This window comes from Marmota monax, unplaced genomic scaffold, assembly GCF_021218885.2.
Source record: "Marmota monax isolate L192 unplaced genomic scaffold, Marmota_monax_Labrador192_F-V1.1 WCK01_AAM20220418_F8-fsc00017, whole genome shotgun sequence".
Taxonomy (NCBI): domain Eukaryota; kingdom Metazoa; phylum Chordata; class Mammalia; order Rodentia; family Sciuridae; genus Marmota; species Marmota monax.
In genome coordinates this window covers 24,026,762-24,048,105 of record NW_026695241.1, presented here as the reverse complement: position 1 = coordinate 24,048,105, position 21,344 = coordinate 24,026,762, and the positions used below count along the sequence as shown (strand labels likewise).

The following is a 21,344-nucleotide window of genomic DNA, read 5'->3' as shown; positions in this document are numbered from 1 at the left end:
ATACATGGACAAAAACACTGATAATTAGAGCTATGATGGAAGAAGCAGTGTAGTCTGAGAGCTGGGTGAGAGAGCATAAAACACATGGAGGGGAAGGGGGCAAGGCCTCCTGGGGGAAGGGATGTTTAAGCAGAGATGACCAAAGATGGAATAATGAAAGAGGAGGAAGGGTATGAACCAAAACCAGAAGGCATAATAGAACAGGAAAGTGAACATTATCCGGAGTAGCCAGAGCACAGGATATATAAGAAGACTGAAGAGAGGACACTGGAGCATAAATTAGGGGCGGGATCATGGTAAACTACATCGAGGAATTGAGAGCAGAGGGCACTAAAGAAAGACTTTTGAGGAGGCAAGTGATAAGATCAGATTTGAACTGAGAAAGTTATTACCAAAGTCGAAGCCCACAAAGCCTGACCTATGGTAAGTAAGTGTCCGAGTCAAAAGTAATGAACTAAAATGATAGATATTTAGAAGATGGAATTGATAGGTACTTGTAAAGCACAGGGTGAAGCCTGGTGCGGTGGCACATGCCTATTATCCGGGTGGCTCTGGAGGCTGAGGCAAGGAGGATTGAGATTTCAAAGCCGACCTCAGCAATTTAGTGAGGCCCTAAGCAACTTAGTGAGACCCCATCTCTAAATGAAAATATAAAAAAGGGCTGGGGTTGTGGCTCTGTGGTTAAGCACCCCTGGGTCCAATCCCTGGTACCAAAAAAAAAAAAAAAATGGAGAAGCATGGAGTGAGAAGAGGGATAATTATACATATCTACCCTGGCAGTTGGGTGAATGATTGAATGATTTACTGAGGTATAAAGTCTGGTTTAGGGAAGGAGGTGGAATAGTTGTGTTTCATTTTAGCTGTGTTTCACTGAAATGCCAGTGGAATATTCAATTGAAGATGTCAACTGGATGGATAAATCTTTTTTTTGGGGGGGGGGAGGGAGTACCAGGGATTGAACTCAGGGGCACTTAACCACTGAGCCACATCCCCAGCCCTATTTTGTAGTTTATTTAGAGACAGGGTCTCACTGAGTTGCTTAGTGCCTGGTTTTGCTTAAGCTTTGAACTCTGTGTTTCTCCTAAGCCGCTGGGATTATAGGCATGCACCACCACACCCAGCATAGACAGAAAAATCTAAGAAAAATCCATGAATTCCATACATAAACGTCAGAGCTCTGGCAGCCACCGAGCACACAGTGAAACATCTGGGCTGAGTCAATAATAAGAAAATAAATAGATTTGACAAATATTTCTTATTGCCCTACCATGGGTTTGAGTCAATTTAATATTCGATTCTGGCTACCTAGTCTTCCTTGCCAAATGGGGACCTCACAAACCTGGCATTTATGATGAGGCAAATCCTACCTGAGGAGCTCTTCTAGATCTGTTTCATTCCGGTTAACTCACTGTGTCACTAAGAGTCCTCGTAGTAATCCCTACACAGGGCTGCATTTGGGAGAATTGACTTAATGAGGGTGGCGATGAAGATCACGTCTTTGGAAACGAATAAAATCTGGCTTTTTAAGTGTTCAAAATGAACTAATGCTGAAACCCTTTCTTTCTTTGTAACTGCCACAGACACATAATAGTCCTACAACCTTTCCACCATTCTAATTCATCACTGCAAAAATTTAACATTTTTCTAGGAAAGAGCCCAGCCTAGACTAGAATGGTTGTGAGCCCTTGCCTAAACATAAGTCAGGTTGACCCCAATCAATTAAAAATATATTAAACATTTGAGTTTAAATTCTAGTGGCTACCTCTAACATCAAACTCATCTATGTGCCCGCCTCCCCCACCTTTAGAGAGCACTATAGTGCCCATCTAATTTGGTGTTAAACCTCTCTTTCAATTTTAACTAAATAATAACCACCAACAATGCTTCACCTCTTCTGGTTTTTTTTCTTTTTTCTTTTTTTTTTTTTTACTGGATTGGTAAAGAAGGCAATCACAGTAAATCAAAATGAAAAAATTTCAAACAAATTCTCCAAGCTAATAAGCTGTACTTGAACATTAGCACTTATCTGCTTTTTTTTTTTTTTTTTTTTTTTTTTTTTTTGTATGTGCCCCCTAGCTGTCTCAGGCCTCAGTTCCCACAATAACTTTAAGTTGCTCTTGCAAACCCTGTCTCCATTCAGGTCTATCCTTTCTGATTGTGAACCCTATTTCAAGGCTTCCTTCTCTTCTCCTCCATGCCAAGGTGGCTTGATAATGTTACTGCTTTGGCAATTACATAATATCAGCTCAAAACAATTGAGTACCTCTTTGGCTCAGCACAGAAAGTACTTGATGAAGACAGAGCAAATCTATGGACTGCAGTGCAACTTAGTTTCAACTTTGAAAAGAGAAAGTAAATGAAGATTAGAAGGAGAGGATAAGGAAAGAGGCAAAGAATGAAGTAAAGTTATTAATAAATTTTCTCTATGCAGTATACTATGTGCTTTCACATATTTTTCCTCTTAATATTAACCTTTGGTACCCTCCTTTATCCCCATTAGGAAGCCTGAACTTTTTTTTTTATTCTAAAAGTTCAGAGAACCCTGGACTCTTGGTCTTTAACAGGTCAGGTATTTTACATTCCTATATATGATTATCTGTTACATTTAAGAGATTTAAGTGAAAACAAAGCTGTGTGATCATAATAATTCTTTCTTTTTGTCCTACCCACCATTGTTCTCAAATATCTCTCTTTCAGGCTCACACCCTGGTTGAGGTTATCAACAAAACCTCAGCAACCTAAATGTAGGAGGATTTAGGCCAAATGTAAGGAAAGAAAACAAATAATGGATGATTAACTTGACTGGTGACAGATTGTTGCAGAAGTACGAGAATCTGCAGGAATGCATATATAATTTTGCTGATCTGAAGAGATCTTGGATACAAGAGAAGGGAAAGAAAATATGGCCATCTTCAGGAATGCCCTGAGTACAAGCCCACATTCCATTATTACCACTGGGCAACCAAGTGACCTCATACAATTCCAACATTTGTCCTCATCAAGAATGTGACTTGAGGGCTGGGGATATGGCTCAGTTGGTAGAATGTTTACCATGCATGCAGAAGGCCCTGGGTTCTATCCCCAGCACCACAAAAAGAAAGAAAAAAAAAAGAATGTGACTTGAGGCAGATAGAAATATCCACCTTATCCAAGAAAATTCTCTCCTGCTGTGTCTGAAATGACCCATCCGTCCCTTGGTTTCCCAATACCATCATCATATCACCAAAGGTACCATGTTATCCAAGTTAGGGACTCAAATCCAAAGGAATTAGCTAAAAGGCTCTGAGAGGAGACAGTGATGTCAGCAAATGAATAAATGGAATAAGAAGATGCAGGTCTTCATTTCCCCCACAGAGATATCAAATTAACAATGTATAGACGAGAATACCTCCAAGAACTCTAGCAACTGGTTGAGAAGATACAGCACTTCAGGTCATTGTGAATCCAAGACAGGATTCCAGAAAAAACAGCGGAAATTTTGCAGCAATTGGCACATCCATCTTGACCTTTCCTAAATGTGGCATAGTGCTAAGCAATGGGGAAGAAACCCCTTATATCAGGGATCCTCCCCCAAGCATGGAAACAAAAGAATGGACCATGTGTTAAATGTTCTGGCTTACCTGGGGGCCACCCAAAGGACTAGTTGCTGCATCATCTGACTTGGAGTGCTTACAGGACCAGGAAAGAGACTGTAAGCCACTAAAAATAAAGGTGAACAACCAGGAGGCTCTGCTACATGACACCAAGAGGAACAAGATGACAGAAAAGATTTGAGAGATTCTTGAACCTCCAAGAGGGATAACTGGTGAAGGTCTTCCGTTTCATGAAGCCAAAGACTAGGAAAGTTGGCTGTTTTTTTGAAATTCCCAAACATCAGCAAAAAATTACAAGATATACAAAGAAACAGGGAAATATAACCCAATCAAAGGATCAAAATAAAATTCCAGAAAACAATCCTAAAGAAATGCAATCTATGAGCTGCCTGGAAAAGGATTTAAAATAACTGTTAAAAAGATGTTCAGTGATTTAAAGAGAAAATACATAGGCAGCTAAATGGAAGTAGAAAAATGATGCATGGACAAAATGATATCAACAAAGAAACAGAAACTGTATTTTAAAATAGAACCAAAGGGATATTCTGGAGCTTAAAAATGTAATAACTAAACTGAAAAAAAATATTACAGAATCTAACAGCAGACTTATCAGGCAGAAGAAATAATGAACAAACTTTATTACGGGTCATTTGAAGTAATTAAGTCAGAGGAGCACAAACTAAAAAGGATGAGGAAAAGTAGAGAGAGCCTAATGGACTTACAGAACACCATCAAATAGACTAATGTTCTCATTATGGGAATCCTAGAATAAAGACAAAAGGGAAAGTAAGCTTATTCGAAGAAATAATGGCTTATACCTTCCTAAGTCTGAAAGGGAAAAAATGAACATAGAGATTTAAGAAGCTGAAAGAATTCCAACTTGGAAAAATTCAAAGAGTATCACAACAAGACACATTACAACCAAACATCTAAAGTTAAAGACAAAGAAGATATCTTGAAAGCAACAAAAGAATAGCAATGTCACACAAAAAGGAGCCTCTATATGATTAAGCAGTGAGAATTTTCTCAATAGAAACTACAGGTTTAATAGGAGTAGCATAACATGTCCAAAGTATTGAAAGGAAAAAAATCTCAATAAAGAATACTCTTTATATACCAATGGATAATGTTTTGTTGAAACTTTTTTTTGTATGTAAGTTCAAGCGAAATACTTAAATGTCATTTTTATCTTTGTTTTGTCTTTTGTGGGTTTTGCTCAACAGGTAATTATAATCTTTAAAACGAGTTAGGGAGTTTTTTTTATTATTGAGAAAAGATTGCATAAAGTTGTTAATTGTTTTCTAATCAATGGGTCAAATTCAAAAGAAAATCATTTGGCCTAGATACTTCATTGAGGGTAGATTTTAAACTAGTATTTCTATTTACTTAGTGATTATAAACTTATTTCAGTTAACTCTCCACCTGGGTTGGCTTTTACAATTTGTAATTTTTCAAAGAAATGGCCCATTTAATTTCATTTGTTAAATTTCTGAGCACAAAGTTGTTTATATTCTTCCATTATTACACTTTTTGTTAATGTCAAGATCTATAAAGATAAACCCTGTTTCACTCCTAAAAAATAAAAAAATACAGTATTCAGCACAACTTTCCTTCCAAAATGAAGGAAAGGGGCTGGAGTATAGCTTATTGATAGAGTGCTTGCTTAGCATGCATGAGGACCTGGGTTTGATCCCAGAGGCAATAGGTGGGAGGAAAGGCGGGGATGGGGGATGGAGATTGATTGATTGATTGATTAAGACTTTCCAGGGAAACAAAAACAGAGGGAATTTGTTACCAGTAGACCTGCCTACAAGAAAAGCTAAAGGGAGTCCTTCAAGTTGAATGAAAGGCCAATAGGCAGCAACACAAAGCCATATTAAAGTATAAAGTTCTCTGATAAAGGTAAATACCTAGACAGATATAGAAACATATGTTATTGTGATTTTCTGTATAGAACATTAATGACCAAATACAAATCTATGTTAATACGTACACAATGCATAATATATAATTTGTAATATCAGTAACATCTGGGGAGGGTAGAACTGCAAAGATGTAGTATTTTCTTGTGTGCAGCTGAAGTTATGAGCCCTTATAATTTTTTTTTAAATGTCTTTATTTATTTGTTATTTATTTTTATGTGGTGCTTCGGATTGAACCCAGGGCCTCACACCTGCGAGGCAAGTGCTCTACCACTGAGCTACAGCCCCAGACGTTATAAGTTTAGAATGGAATCCTAAAACTTCATGATGTTTTGTTGCAATGGAATATATACAAAAAGATGTGAAAAAGAAATCAGAACATACCACCAACAAAAATAATGAATGAAACACAAAAGAAAATTAAAAAAAAAATAAGAAAGGGAGAAGGAGGGACAAAAATGTCTACAAGACATGTAGGAAACAATGAACAAAATGGAAATTGTAAGTCCTTCCCTGTCGCTATTGACTTTAAGATAAATGGATTAATCACTCCTACCAAAAGACACAGATTGGCTGAATAGACTTAAAAAAAAACACACAAAAAAACAGGATCCAGCCATATGCTCTATGAGAGACTTAAGTTAGATCTAAGGATATACATGTGCTGAAGGTGAAAAGATAGAAAAGACATTAAAGATATTCTATAAAAACAATTACCAAAAGAGTTCAGGGATTATGGGGCTATACTAAAATCACAGAAAATAAGCTTTAAATCAAAATCGTCACAAGAGACAAAAAGATACTATATAATGAATGATACAATGGTTTATTGTTTTCTCTCTGTCTTGTAGATTTGGGTCCCTTCTGTCCTCCTTTACTGTCTTCCTCTGAGTTTCAGTGATTTCTTTGGTTCTGATTCCCTCTCATTTCCTTTTATGTATGTCCTGTGGATATCTTCTTTGTGTTACCTTTGCAAGGACAGACACATCAAAAAATTATAAGATTCCATTTTAATTCATAACCGCTCATAATTTCAGTTGGTCAACTCACCAATACAACGTAATAGTTATATGCACCAGTTCATGCACCAAACATCAACTCTCCTAAATTTACAGAGGAAAAACTTGATAGAATTAAAATGAGAAGTAGACAACAACACAATGGTAGTCAGAAACTTTCAGCACTCGACTCTCGTACTGGATAGAACAACCAGAGCCCCCCCCACACACAAAAAAAAAAAATCAGTAAGGAAATAAAGGACTTGAGTAGGACCTTAGATCAATTGAACCCCACCCAGAACACTGCGTCCCACATCAGAATATAGGCTCTTCTCAGCACACATAGGATATTTCCAGGACAAATTGCATAATAGGCCACAGAAAAAAGTTTGAACAAATTAAAAAGCATTGAATATCTTTTCAATAACAATGGAATGAAACTACAAATCAACAGCACAAAGATAGCAGGTCAAAGCACAAATATGTGGAAATTAAATAACCAATATGTCAAAGAAAGAGTCATCAAGGAAACTAGATATTAACTTGAGAAAAGTGAAAATAAAAATAGAACATACCAAAACTTATGAGATGTGGTGAAAACAGTGGTAAGGGAGCTGCAATAGCTGTAAATGCACACATTAAAAAAGAATAAATATCTCGAATCAACAATCTAACTTTACATCTCACAAAGCCAGAAAAGAGTTTGATCTCCAGCACCCAAACAAACAAATAAGTTAAAGGAACAAGAGAGAGAGAGAAACTACAAAAGGAAGAATAAACTCAAAGTTATCAAAGAAAAAAAATAATCATGATTAGAGATAAATGAAATAGAGAAAAGAAAATTTTAAAAATCAATGAAAGGATATTTTTATTGTTGTGGTTGTTGTGTTTTTGTTGTTTGTTTGTTTGTTTTGGTACCAGGGATTGAACCCATGGGTGCTTAACCACTGAGCCACATCCCCAGCCCTTTTTTATATTTTATTTAGAGACAGGGTCTTACTGAGTTACTTAGGGACTTGTTGAGTTGCTGAAGCTCACTTTGAAACTCAGAATCCTCCTTCCTCAGTCTCCAGAGCTATTCACCCAGAAAAAGTTGTTTGTTTGTTGTTGTTTTTTTAATCAACAAAATTGACAAATCTTTAGCTATATTAAGAAAAAAAGATAAAAGACTCAAATAGCTAACATAAAAAATAAAAGGGAAACCATTTCAAGCAATGCTATGGAGATGAAAAGGATTATAAGATAATGTGTGAACAATTATATGCCAACAAATCAGATAACCAAGAGGAATGGATAATCCCTAAAAAAATCCAATCTACCAAGACTGAGTCAGGCATTAATAAAGAATATGAAAGACCAATAATGAAAAAGGAGATAAAATTAGTAATCAAAACCCTGCTAACAAAAAAAAAAAGACAAGGACCACATGGCCTCACTATGGAATTCTACCAAACATTTGAAGAATTAACAAAAATCCTCCTGAAACTCTTCCAAAAAATTGAAAAATCAGAGAACATCTCCAACCTCATTCTATGAGACTAACAGTACCTTGAGACCAAAGTCAAACAAAGACTACCTGAAAAGAAAATTAGAGACTAAATTCTTATCAAATTCCTTGACTAAATAATGTCAAATTGAATTCAATAGCACATTAAAACAATGATATATCATGAACAAGTGGGATTCATTTCTGAAATGTAAGGATAATTTAGCATATAAAAATAAATCAATGTAAGATACCACATTAAAAGAAGGCGGCGGATAGTGGGGGGTGTGGTGTATTACACTGATAATCAACATACAAAAACCAGTTGTATTTCTGTATACTAATAATAGATGAACAATCAAAAAATAATGAAGAAAACAGTGCCATTTATAATTGTATCAAAAACAGTATGTAGAAATAAAGTGAACCAAGGAGAGAAAAGACTTGTACACTGATAATTACAAACCACTGCGGAGAGAAATTAAAGATATGAATAAATAGAAACATATCCCTTATTCATGAATCTGAAGACTTAATATCACTCAGATGGTCATACCATCCAAAGGAATGTACAGATTCAATGCAAACTCCACCAAAATCCCAATAGTTTCTTTTTTTCAGAAATAGAAAAATTCATCCTAGAATTCATATGGAAACTCAAGGGACCTTGAAAATATCAGAATAATCTTTTTAAAATATATTTTTAATTGTCAGTGGACCTTTATTTTATTTATTTATGTGGGGGCTAAGAATCAAATCCAGTGCCTCACACATGCTAGGCAAGTGCTCTACCACTAAGCAACAACCCCAGCCCCAGAGCAATCTTTTAAAATAACAATAGCAGAGAACTCACTATTTCTGATTTCAAACTACGACAAAATTATGTTTAAGCTATTATAAAGCTACAGTAGCCAAAATGATATGACCCTGGCATAAAGATAGACAAATAAACCAATGGAATAAATCTGAAGCAAATAAAACAAACAAACAAAAAAATGAGCAAAAACGTGAACGGACATTTTTCCAAGGGTCCTGTATAAATGGCCAACAATCATATAAAGAGATGCTCAAGCTGGGTACAGTGGTGCATGCATGAGGATCACATTATAGATAGGAGGATCATGCGTTCAAAGCCAGCTTCAGCAAAAGTGAGGGGCTCAGCAACTCAGTGAGACCCTGCCTCTAAATAAAATACAAAATAGGGCTGGGGATGTGACTCAGTAGTTGAGTGTCCCTGAGTGACACCCTCCCTAAAAAAAAAAAAAAAAAGAGATGCTCAACATCACTAAATCATCAGAGAAATGTCAATCAAAACCTCAATGAGATACAACCTCACACCCATTAAGAAGTCTGGGGATGTGGCTCAAGTGGTAGCATGCTCACCTGGCATGCGTGCGGCCCGGGTTCGATCCTCAGCATAAACACATACAAACAAAGATGTTGTGTCCACCGGAAAAAAACTAAAAAATAAATATTTAAAAAAATTTTCTCTCTCTCTCTCTCTCTTAAAAAAATAACAAATATTGGAAAGAATGTGGAGAAAGTGGAGAAACTGGAGCACTTGTGCACTGTTGGTGGGATTGTAAAATGGTGCAAGCACAATGAAAAACAATGTGGAGTTTCCTCTATAATTTAAAAATAGAACTACTGTGTGATCCAGCACCTCCAGTTCTGGGTATGTACCCTAAAGAATTGAAAGCGGGGTTTCAAAGAGGTATTGGTACACCCATGTTCATAGTACCTAAGAGGTAGAAGCAACACAAGTGTTCGTGGAGAAATGAATGGAGATGAAAAATGTGGTATATACATACAACAGAATAGTATTCAGCTGTTAAAAGGAAAGAAATCCTGTCACTTCTAGCAAAGTGGATGAAACTTAAGGACATTTTATTAAATCAAACAAGCCAATCACAAAAAAAGAAAGAGAACTAGTTACTGTATGATTCCATTATATGAAGTATCTAGACTAGTCAAATTTGAATAAAAACAGAAAGTAGAATGGTGGTTTCCAGGGGCTGGTGGGGGTGGGGAGAGGGGAGTTGTTTTTAATGGGTATAGAAGTTCACATTTGCAAAAAATTCTGGAGATCTGTTTCACAATAATGTGAATATACTTAATAGTAGTGAGCTGTGCACTTAAAAATGGTTAATAAGGTAAATTTCATGTTACGCTTTTTTTCAATTAATTTTTTACTTAAATTATTGATTCTATTATACATGATGGCAGAATGCAATTCATTTCATATTATACATAAAGAGCACAATTTTTTAAGTCACTGATTATATACAAAGTATTTTCACACCATTCATGTCTTCCTACATGTACTTAGGGTAATGATGTCTAACTCATTCCACCATCATTCCTACCCCCTTGTCCCTTCCTTTCCCCTCCTTCCCCTTTGCCCTATTTAAAGTTCCTCCACTCCTCCCATGCTCCGCCCCCGCCCCCCATCATCAGTATGGGTCAGCATCCTCATATCAAAGAAAACATTCAGCCTTTGGTTTTGGGGGATTGGTGCTTCACTTAGTATTATATTCTCCAACTTTATCCATTTACCTGCAAATGCCATGATTTTATTCTCTTTTAATGCTGAGTAATATTCCATTGTCTGTATATACCAAAGTTTCCCTATCCATTCATCTACTGAAGGGCATCTAGGTTGGTTCCATAATTTAATTATTGTGAATTGTGCTACTACAAACATTGATGTGGCTGTGTCCCTGTAGTAGGCTGTTTTTAAGTCCTTTGGGTATAAACTAAGGAGAGGGATAGCTGGGTCAAATGGTGATGCCATTCCAAGTTTTTCAAGAAATCTCCATACTGCTTTTCAGATTGGCCGCACCATTTTGCAGTCCCACTAGAATGTAGGAGTGTGCCTTTTCCCCACATCCTCGCCAACTCTTATTGTTGTTTGTATTCTTAATAGCTGCCATTCTGACTGGAGTGAGATGAAATCTTAGAGTAGTTTTGATTTGCATTTTTCTAATTGCTATAGATGCTGAACATTTTTTCATATGTTTATTGATTGATTGTATATCCTCTTCTGAGAAGTATCTGTTCAGTTCCTTGGCCCATTATTGATTGGGTTATTTGTTGTTGTTGTTTGTTTTGTTTTGGTGTTAAGGTTTTTGAGTGCTTTATATATCCTAGAGATTAGTGCTTTATCTGATGTGCTTGTGGTAGAAATTTGCTCCCATTCTGTAGGCTCTCTCTTCACTCACTGATTATTTCTTTTACTGAGAATAAGCTTGTTATGCTTTCTTTACCATACTTTTTTTTTTTAAGGCTCCAGGTGTTAGGGGAAGATGGAGTTAATGTTTAATGGGTACAGAGTTTCAATTTTGTAAGATGGAAAGAGTTCTGGGGATGGGCAGTGTTGATGGTTTCACAATGATGTGAATGTACCTAATGCCAGTGAATTGTACACTTAAAAGAGGTTTTAAGATGGTAAATTTTGCTGGGCGCAGTGGTGCATACCTGTAATCCCAGCAGCTCAAAAGAATGAGGCAGAAGGATTTTGAGTTCTAAGCCAGCCTCAGCAAAATCGAGGTGCTGAACAGCTCAGTGAGACCCTGTCTATAAATAAAATACAAAAAAGGGCTGGGGGTGTGGTTCAGTGGTAAAGTGCCCTTGAGTTCAATCCCCGATAACACCCCATTAAAAAAAAAGATGGTAAATTTTGCTTTGCGTATTTTAAGACCAAATAAAAAATAACCTATATAAATTAATCATAAATTCACTTTAATCCTAAATTTGTTCCACTTTTCCTGTAGCACCTTCAGAATCCATTACACAAAATATTTCCAAAGGGATGCCAATGTAAGTAAGTGAAATACTGCAAGAAAGGTAGGGGTATGGGGTAAGTCACAGAATCACAGAAGGCTAAAAAACTAGATTTGAGACTACATAGGCAGGAACAATGCCCCAAATCATTTCATTAAATAAATCATAAACCATTCATATGCCACTACCATCAAATTCTGTCATAAACAATATTGTCAATGCAGTCTGCAGTTCCTTCCCTCAAAAGATTAAAAACCAAGAAAACATATGTGGTAATTGACAGAACAATCCTATGGAAACTTCCTATTATCAGAGTGCCTTCAAAGAAAATTGCAAGGACCCAGTAATTTTTAACATCTTAAAAATGCATTAATAATACTGTTCAATTTTTAAAATGAGAAGTTAAATTTACAGAAAAACAAGAAACCCCAAGAGTATTGAGTTCCAAATTGCTTTCAATGCCCCGAATTTCATCTGACTTTTGTAATAAAAATGCATACTTTTATATATTATTGTGATCATTGGTCAATTTATCTCTTTTTATTTTTCTTTTGATATTATACAAATGCTCTCTGAAGTTCTACTATATGGCTAGGTATAATGAAAAATATAATGCCTACTGCTCTCTTAAAATAGACAGCCTCTATGATGCCCACCACTATTCCCCACCTTCTGGTACTCACACTCTGTGGAGTCTCCTACCAACTTGTACCCAGGTTGGTCTGCATGACCAATACAATTCATCAGAAGTGATGATATGTCAGTTCTAATACTGGGTTGTAGGATTTTGGAGCTCTGAGATCTTACTCTGCAGGAAACCAGGTACCATGTTGTGAAGACAGTCAGGAGCCTATGGTGAGGAATCAAGATGAAGATGTTGCTTCCCCCTCCCAATCCCACTATGAATCAGCCTCCTTATATCAGAGAGAACATTTGGCATTTGTTTTTTGGGGATTGGCTTAAATACTTAGCATTATATTCTCCAACTCCCTCCATTTACCTCCAGATGTCATGATTTTATTCTCTTTTATTGCTGAGTAATATTCCATTGTGTATATGTACCACATTTTCTTTATCCATTCATCTACTGATAGGCATCTAGGTTGGTTCCACAGTTTAGCTATTGTGAATTGTGCTGCTATACTCATCCACGTGGCTGTATCTCTGTAATACGCTGTTTTTAAGTCCTTTGGGTATAGTCCAAGGAGAGGAATAGCTGGGTCAAATGGTGATTCCATTCCCAGTTTTCCAAGGAATCTCCATACTGCTTTCCATATTGGCTGCACCATTTTGCAGTCCCACCAGCAATGTATGAGTGTGCCTTTTCCTCCCACATCCTTGCCAACACTTATTGTTGTTTGTATTCTTAATAACTGCCAGTATGACTGGAGTGAAGCAGATGGCATGACTATACTAGACCTTAAGCTATACTACAGAGCAGTAGTAACAAAAATAGCATGGTACTGGCACCAAAACAGACTGGTAGACCAAGGGTACAGAATAGAAGACACACAGAGACTAACCCACAAAATTACAATTATCTTATATTAGACAAAGGCGCCAAAAACATGCACTGGAGAAAGGATAGCATCTTCAACAAATGGTGCTGGGAAAACTGGAAATCCATATGCAACAAAATCAAATTAAACCCCAATCTCTCACCATGCACAAAATTCATCTCAAAGTGGATCAAGGACCTAGGTATTAAACCAGAGACCCTGCATTTAAAAAGTAGGCCCAAATCTCCATCATATCGGATTAGGCCCCTACTTCCTTAATAAGACTCCTATAGCACAAAAAATAAAATCAATAATTAATAAATGGGATGGATTCAAACTAAAAAGCTTCTTCTCAGCAAAAGAAACAATCAGTGAGGTGAACAGAGAGCCTATAGCTTGGGAGCAAATTTTTTCCACTTGCACATCAGATAGAGCACTAATCTCTAGGATATATAAAGAATTAAAAAAGCTAAAAACCAAAATAACGAATAAACCATTCAATAAATGGGCCAAGGAACTGAACAGACACTTCTAAGAAGGTGATAAACAATCAATCAACAAACACATGAAAAAATGTTCAACATCTCTAGCAATTAAAGAAATGTAAGTCAAACCTACTCTAAGATTTCATCTCACTCCCTCACCTTTTTTTGCTCTATTGTATTTACTTTTTTTTCAGATAGTCCTTCTCCAAGTACTGAGCAAGATGACCACAGATAGTCCCAACCTCAAAGCCTCCCAACTTAATAACCCAGCTGGAAAAATAAACTTTCTCTCAATGTCTGTGTATAAATCTCAGGGAAAACTGTTTCTAGTCGGTTTGTATTGCCCCCCCCATCCTACCCCCACCTCAAACCAATCATTATGATGCAGGAAGAGGGAGTAACAGGATTGGTCTGACCCTGGAATATGTACTAGCAAGTGGGAGATGGCATGGGTGCAGGGAGTGAGCAGACACCAGAGACTGACAGTTCCAGATCACGTGGAAGAGGGGAAGGAAGTGAGCCCCAAGGAAGGGATGCTAGCAGATCCAAATAACTAGCCCCCAAATGTGAGTATAATTGACACTGGCGGTGAGGAGGCTGGCGTGGTAAGAGTGAATAGGGAGAGGCACAGAGACCTTATTTTCTAAATAAGGCCAGGCTGGAGGAGCTCTGTAATTATAGAGTTTGTTGTTGGGGTGATGGAGGGAAATGGGATGGATTAAAATATGAAGCTCATAATGACTACATCTATGTATCCCTCTTTTCCACAGAGAGATATTTGAAGATTAAATGTGAATAAAAATGGATGATGAGAATGCTACAATTTTCTCAGGTAAATCATGAAGTTCAATGCCATTAGAAAACCATCTCCAAGATAGTTTTGATTTGGCTAGGCTGTGACCAAGCCTGAAAAGCTTTGATGGTATAAAAGAAATTGAAATACGTGTGTCACATATGCTCAAGAAAGGGAGCTAAAGGAAGAGACAAAGCAGCATCAGCCATCTGATTAGGAGGTATGCAAGCTGCTGAGTGAATTTGGAAATAAAAGGGGGCCTTAGTCTCCTAAGAGGGGTGGGCAGTGTAAGAGTCAGAGATTCCAAGAAACAGAAAGGAGATCAAGAGTCAGGACAGATACAATGCTTTAAACTCCTAAATCCAGCAGGAGCATTATGCTTTCCTGTTGCTTACTTACCACACGGTTCTTTCCTTCAAAATAGTCCTACCCAGTCTTCTCTAAAACATCTACCAGCATACCTCCGCAGGGAGAAGCTATTCCAGGAGTTGTGTGACCATCCATAGGATGCATTGCCATGAGTCAGAGCTTACCTGTTAGGAATTAAGGAAGAGGTTTTGATGACATGGGACCCAACGACCATGACTCTTAGAAACCTGCTGGGACTCAATCCTCTTTCACCTCTGTGAGGTTCATGAGGAAGCAGCACATTCAAGGGTCACTAAGATGAGAGATCAAATACCATTTTTGCATTCATCTGAATAAATGCTCAATTTATTGAGAGCAGAGGTCTAGGAAGCAAAGTCTTCAAGGGTCTTTCCTTCCCTGTGACATACCAAAATCATCTCACCCTGGGTACTTCCACATTAGACAAGAAATTCAGTCATGCATGGTGGTGCACATCTCTAATCCCAGCTACTGGAGGGAGTGAGGCCAGCCTGAACAAATCAGTGAGACCCTGTCTCAAAATGAAAAATAAAAAGGGCTGGGGGTGTACCTCAGTGGTAGAGCACCCCTGGGTTCAATCCCTAGTACCAGGGGGTAAAAAAGAAAGAAAAATACAAAAGAGAGAAATGAAAGCAATAAAAGTCTGCCCGGCTATGTGTTTAGGGAAAAGAAAACAAGAGGTCAGATTCTAAGAAGAGGCCCTGACTCACCTTACCTATTCCTGATATACAAATAGAAGAGAAAGCTCAACAGGGATTGGTACTGCTCTTGTTAAGTGTGGACCAATTTATTTCCTGGAATCTGACCAACACTGCTGAACACTCCTCTGGGGGAAAAGGTAAAAACTTGGAGAGAACAGGAGATGCAAGAGTTTCCTTTCCTCCAACACTAGCTCCTCCTAACAGGCACCATGGACCAACAGGATCAGCATGCCTGGTAGCTTCTTAGAAATACAGAATCGTGGACTCCAGCCTACACCAATGGAATTAGAGAACATCATTTTTTAATAAGATCTCAAGGCAATTCATACATATGTTGAAGTCTGAGAAGCACCGAATTTCTGACTCCTAAACACATGCTCAGGTTTTCTGTCATTTGGATCTTTGATCATGTCCTAAATTAGTGCTCTGCATATGGTCAATAGATAATTAAAGAAGGTTTGAGAAATTCTCACTGACCCTTATTTACTTCCATTTGAAGGGAAGAGATCATTTTTGAGAAGCTACAACACACTTACCAGTCAGTGGCTCAGACAGAGACAGAAGTGTACTAAAAACAAGCAAATAAAACATTTTCAGATGCACACAGAGCTCTGTCGAGTAGGACAGATGGGCATAGTAATTCTCCTCTCACTCCATCCTTCCGCCCATAATATTTCCCTCCTTCTTCATTCGCATTCTCTTTTATGTGAGCTAGTACTAAGCTCCTGTGTTGAGTCTGCTTTGTACATAGTGTTGTACCACATGGGTTACGTGTCTCTTGCAGCCCTGCCCTCAAAGTAAAACTCTCAGAATAGGATACTATACCACTGAGCCGGGACATGGGGCTGGGAGGGGAAGCAATTGTAGCACATCGATAATTGTCTCACCTTTAATGATGGTGACCATCCGGTCCTGGTAACCCAATGCATGTCTTATTTCTGACAGTACCAAATCCCAGGCCTGGAGTTCATCCAACAATTGTCCTCTGTGTCCCTTTCTACCTGAGGAACTTTGCACACTGGTAATGATGAAGATTCAGAGCACCCAACCCCAATTTCTTCTCTCTGCTCAACCTGATAGATCACTTGGCAAATATTTATGGATTAACTGGAGTTCTGCCACAACATTATAGGATCCAATGATGAAGGATTTAACCAGCAACAAAATTACCACCTGTTGAACACTCACAAGGTGCTTGGCAACCACCCTATAAGGCAAGCACCATCCCTGACTTAATAAGTGGGGAAATTTGAGGTTGTCTAAAGTTGAATAACTTGTCCAGGAAATAGTAAAGATAGAATTCCAGCCCATACCTGCCTGAGTCCAAAGCTTCTTAAACACTGAACCATAGGTTGGCTCAGTGAGAAGAGAATCATTTCCCTCTCTGAGGCTAATGTGAGGATCAAGTGAGATTGAAGACATTAAAGCACTCAGAAAAGTTAGGTACTCAGAAAACATAAGGTATAATTTAGTACCTTAAGAGTGTGTCCAGCTGGGTGTGGTGGCACATGCCTGTAATCCCAGCAGCTTGGGAGGCTGAGGCAGGAGGACTGCAAGTTCAAAGCCAGTCTTAGCAACTTAGCAAGGCCCTAAGGAACTCAGTGAGACCCTGTCTTTAAATAAACTACAAAATAGGGCTGGAGATGTGGCTCAGGGGTTGAGGGCTCCTGAGTTCAAAGCCTAGTACCAAAAAAAAAAAAAAGAATGTGTCCAACCAAAAGCCTTCAATATTTTAAAAACAGCAATACACTTATGAAAAATATTCACCTGAAAAGATAATTCCAGTTAATCTGATATATGTTTTTATTTATCAAATTAGAAAATATTTTTAACAGGTTCATCCTTTATATTGGTAAGAATGCTGCAAACCTGTACATTACTAGTAAAGCACAAGTTAGTTCCACCTTTCCAAAAGAAGCAAATTGGTAATAGGTTTCAAGCCTTTCTTGATTGTCACAGGATGATTCCCAGATCTGCACCCCAAGCTGTACATTGTCACATAGATGCATTCTTTATTAATACTTTGATATGATTTCTACCAATTGTTTATTATGTGCCTGTATTTCTACAGTATTCCTTTAACAAACATCAGTGGTATGAGAAAATACATGTAATTTGTTCCTGACTTTTAAAACTATATATTTTATGTGATTGAATATTCTTTTAAAGTTTATTTATTTATTTATTTTGGTAGTTATAGCTGTTGTTGTTTTTATTGTTGTTTGGTGCTGGAGATTATACACAGGGCATCATTCATGCTAAGCAAGTGGTAGCTCTACCACTAAGCTACCCCCCTAACCCTTAAAGTGTCATTTTAATGGTTGTATAATATTCCCTTGTATGTCTGTGCCACAATGTATGTAGCCAATTTTTTATGTCTAATCAGATTTTACTATTATAGATAACACTGAAATAAAAAATATAGATACTTCATATGGAGTGGTTAATTTGTGCCGAGCACTGTATTAAGCACTTCATCTATAATTATTGATTTAGTCCTCATAATGACCTTGTGAAATTGTGCCATCATTATCTCCATTTTGAACACCAAGTCACAGAGACTTGCCTAAGATCACACTAGTAGTAAGCAGCATATCTGAGACTTTATTCAAGCAAACTGGCCCCAGAATCTATGCTCTTAACTCTCTTTATATTTAAAATTTTGTCCCAATTTTTTCCTTATAAGAAATTATGTCAATTTTTAAGAAACGTGTGTGTGTGTGTGTGTGTGTGTGTGTGTGTGTGTGGTGTGTTTCTGGGGATGGAAACCAGGGCCTCATGTGGGTTAATCAACACTCCACCCTTGAACTGGTATCCTGAAGGAGGGAAGGGCACTTAAATATGCCTGCCTTCTTCACTCCTTACAAAATCAAATCCAAATTCTTCATCCAAAAGCCTCCATATGGGATGGGAATGTAGCTCAGTGATAGAGTGCTTTGCCCAGCATGAGTGAGGCCCTAGGTTCAATCCCCAGTACTGCAAAATAGCTAGATTAAAAATTAAAGTTTCCATAATTCATCAGAACAATTTCCCAGTACTTAGGCCACAAAATCAAACCACTGTGTCCTAAATACACCTGAGATTTCAGACCTCATGATTCCTCTGGGATTTCCTCACTCTGGCTGATATGTCACTCTCTTATATTTTCTTTTGTCCACCTCCTACTTGACTTTCAAGGCCTTCAAAGTTATTTTGTCCATAAAGCCTCCGGATCCTTCTCTACTCAAGAAGCCACCTCCCCCACTCCTCCTCAGGGCTGCAGAGCACTGTCTGTTCCTCCCCAGTGACACTTTCCAATCTACCTGGAGCGGTGATTGGTGGTTGGCTGAGGGTTTCTTGTGGGTAGGGGAGTAACCTGCCTATCTCCGTCTGCCTCTCCCAATCCCCAACAGACAGCTGACACTTGGGGTTGACTGAAAAAAAAATGAAGGAAGGAAGTGAGCCTCCTAAGGAAGGGCACGGAACTGTCTAGTAATGGAAACTGGAACCGCAAACCCGCCAAGCCCGATGACCCACAGTAACAGGTGTTTCCATCTCTGGTGTCTGTGATTCATCTGCACGGCTGCGCACTCACACAGCGTAAGCCTACAGTCTCCTGGAGTACAACGCCCCACACGCAGACGTGCACACCGTGTTCGGGCAGCCCTAGAGACACACCTCAGCGACAACCAGGATCCACGAAAAAGGAAACCCTGCACCCTTAAGATATTAATGCCTTACTGCCAAAAGAAAAAAAAAAAGCCCCAACAAAACAAAAAACCAAGAAGCTATGGTTGTGCCTACTTCTCTTGCTCACTGCTGCATCTTTTGAGTTTTTAAGAAATCTATGCATGCATCTCGTTGCTGCCCTCCTACACACACACACACACACACACACACACACACACACACGCACACGCACCACCCTTCCCCCATTCCTCTCTTTCAGACTAGGCGCGCCTCCGAGGACTGGATTGAATGGGAAAGAGCGGGGCCGTCTTTGTCATTAATTCTCCCCTCCTTGGAGCAAGCCAAGCTTCTTCCGGGTCAGTGGCAATCACCGCCACCCCAAATCAAGCCCCCGGATCCCCCAAACCGATAACCCCGGAGCGCGCGAGGGCCGGGTCGCCACCGGCGGCAGGTTGCGGAGGGGAGGAGGGCGGGGTAGAGGGCGGGCGGCGCGAGTGGGGGAGGGAGGGAGGGAGGGAAGGAGGGAAGCCATCCGAGGGGGAGGAGAGAGCAGCCTCCCGCAGCTGACGGGGAGAATGGGAGTGCGGGGCGACAGACCGCCGCAGGGTGTCACGGCCGCTGAGAAGCCTGAGAGGCGCGGGGCCAGCGCCCGCCGCTTTTAAACCCGGGAGGGCGCGGCGGCGGCGGGCGGATCGCGGCGTGCTCGGGCGGCGGCCGAATGGAGAGGAAGGGCTCGGCGGCCGGGGCCAAGGGGAACCCGAGCCCGCCCGCGGCCGGCGAGGGGCAGCGGCCGTCGCCGCCAGTGTGCGTCCCGGGAGGCAGCGGAGGAGCCCCCGCGCGGGGCCAGGCTGGGGCGGCGGCCGAGCCCGCCGAGCTCATCCGGCGCGCTCACGAGTTCAAGAGCCAAGGGGCGCAGTGCTACAAGGACAAGAAATTCCGCGAAGCCATCGGCAAATACCACCGGGCGTTGCTGGAGCTGAAGGGGCTGCTGCCGCCCCCCGGGGAACGGGAGCGGGACTCGCGCGCAGCCTCCCCGGCCGGGGCCCCCAAGCCTGGTCGCCTCTCAGAGGAGCAGAGCAAGACGGTGGAAGCCATCGAGATCGACTGCTACAACAGCTTGGCAGGTGAGCCGCGCCGCGCCCCCGGCCCCTCCTGCTGCCCTCGGGGTCTGAGGCCCGGTTCCCCGGCCCGGTTCCCCGGCCCTGTCCCTCCTGCGTCCGGACCGCTGCGGCGCACCCGCGGTGCAGCCTCTGGGGCTGTGACCGTGCCGCTCTGGGAAGGAAGGAACCTGGGAGGGAGGCGCTTTGGAAAAAGTGTGACTTTCAAGATGATGCCTCTCAAAGGCCTTAGACATCTCACGTCCTTTTCTTTGCATACATCGCAAATCTCCCATTTAAATGGCTGGACAAACAGAAGGCGACTTAACTGGCCTGGCGACGGCTGCTACTGCTTACCAGTAGACTTGGGTCCAAAATGCAGAAGCGGCGCCCTAGGTGGGGCCCTGCGGCCGCTGTTAACCCAGCGTTTTCTTTTGGGTGGGTCCTAAGGACGGGCCCACGCACCTGTCCACTGTCCTCAGGTATCATTGTCTCCAAAGTTGGCCATCACCCTCCAACCTCAACTAACTGCGTCCCTTTGAGTAAGGTTCTTTTGCAAGTTCTTTGACCCCTGTAGCAAAGGGGAGTTTGACACAATGCCTTTCCAATCTTGAGCAAAATGGATTCCAAAATGCCACTTTCTTCTTTCTGAGCTCCGCTGGAGCTCCGGGTTGCCAGGTGAAGTCAGAAGCCTCAAAGGGAACCCAGTTCACGTTTGGTCTTAAGCTTTGCTGCATTCTTGTTCTCTTCTGGGCTAAGAAGAGATGTACATCCAGAGTTCACTTTGGGGATGAGGTCAAAGTCAGCCATTTACAAAATTTAATTTAGGCACAGAAAATTCTAAGTCCGTAAGACAAAAACAAAAACAAACAAACAAAACAACAATAAAGACTCTGGATCTTCCCAAGGCCTTCTGTGAGAAGGTGAGAGT

At 40.0% G+C, this 21,344-nt stretch overlaps 1 protein-coding gene across 1 annotated transcript in view; it reads left to right on the top strand.

Moving 5' to 3' along the window:
• The first annotated feature begins 19,862 nt into the window (after positions 1–19,862).
• Ttc9 (tetratricopeptide repeat domain 9) overlaps positions 19,863–21,344 on the top strand; it is a 31,326-nt gene continuing 29,844 nt past the window's right edge. The window contains exon 1 of the mRNA XM_046440996.2: positions 19,863–20,440. Within this exon, the coding sequence (XP_046296952.1) occupies positions 20,035–20,440 (406 nt within the window). The 5' untranslated portion in view covers positions 19,863–20,034. The remainder of the gene's footprint in view (positions 20,441–21,344) is intronic.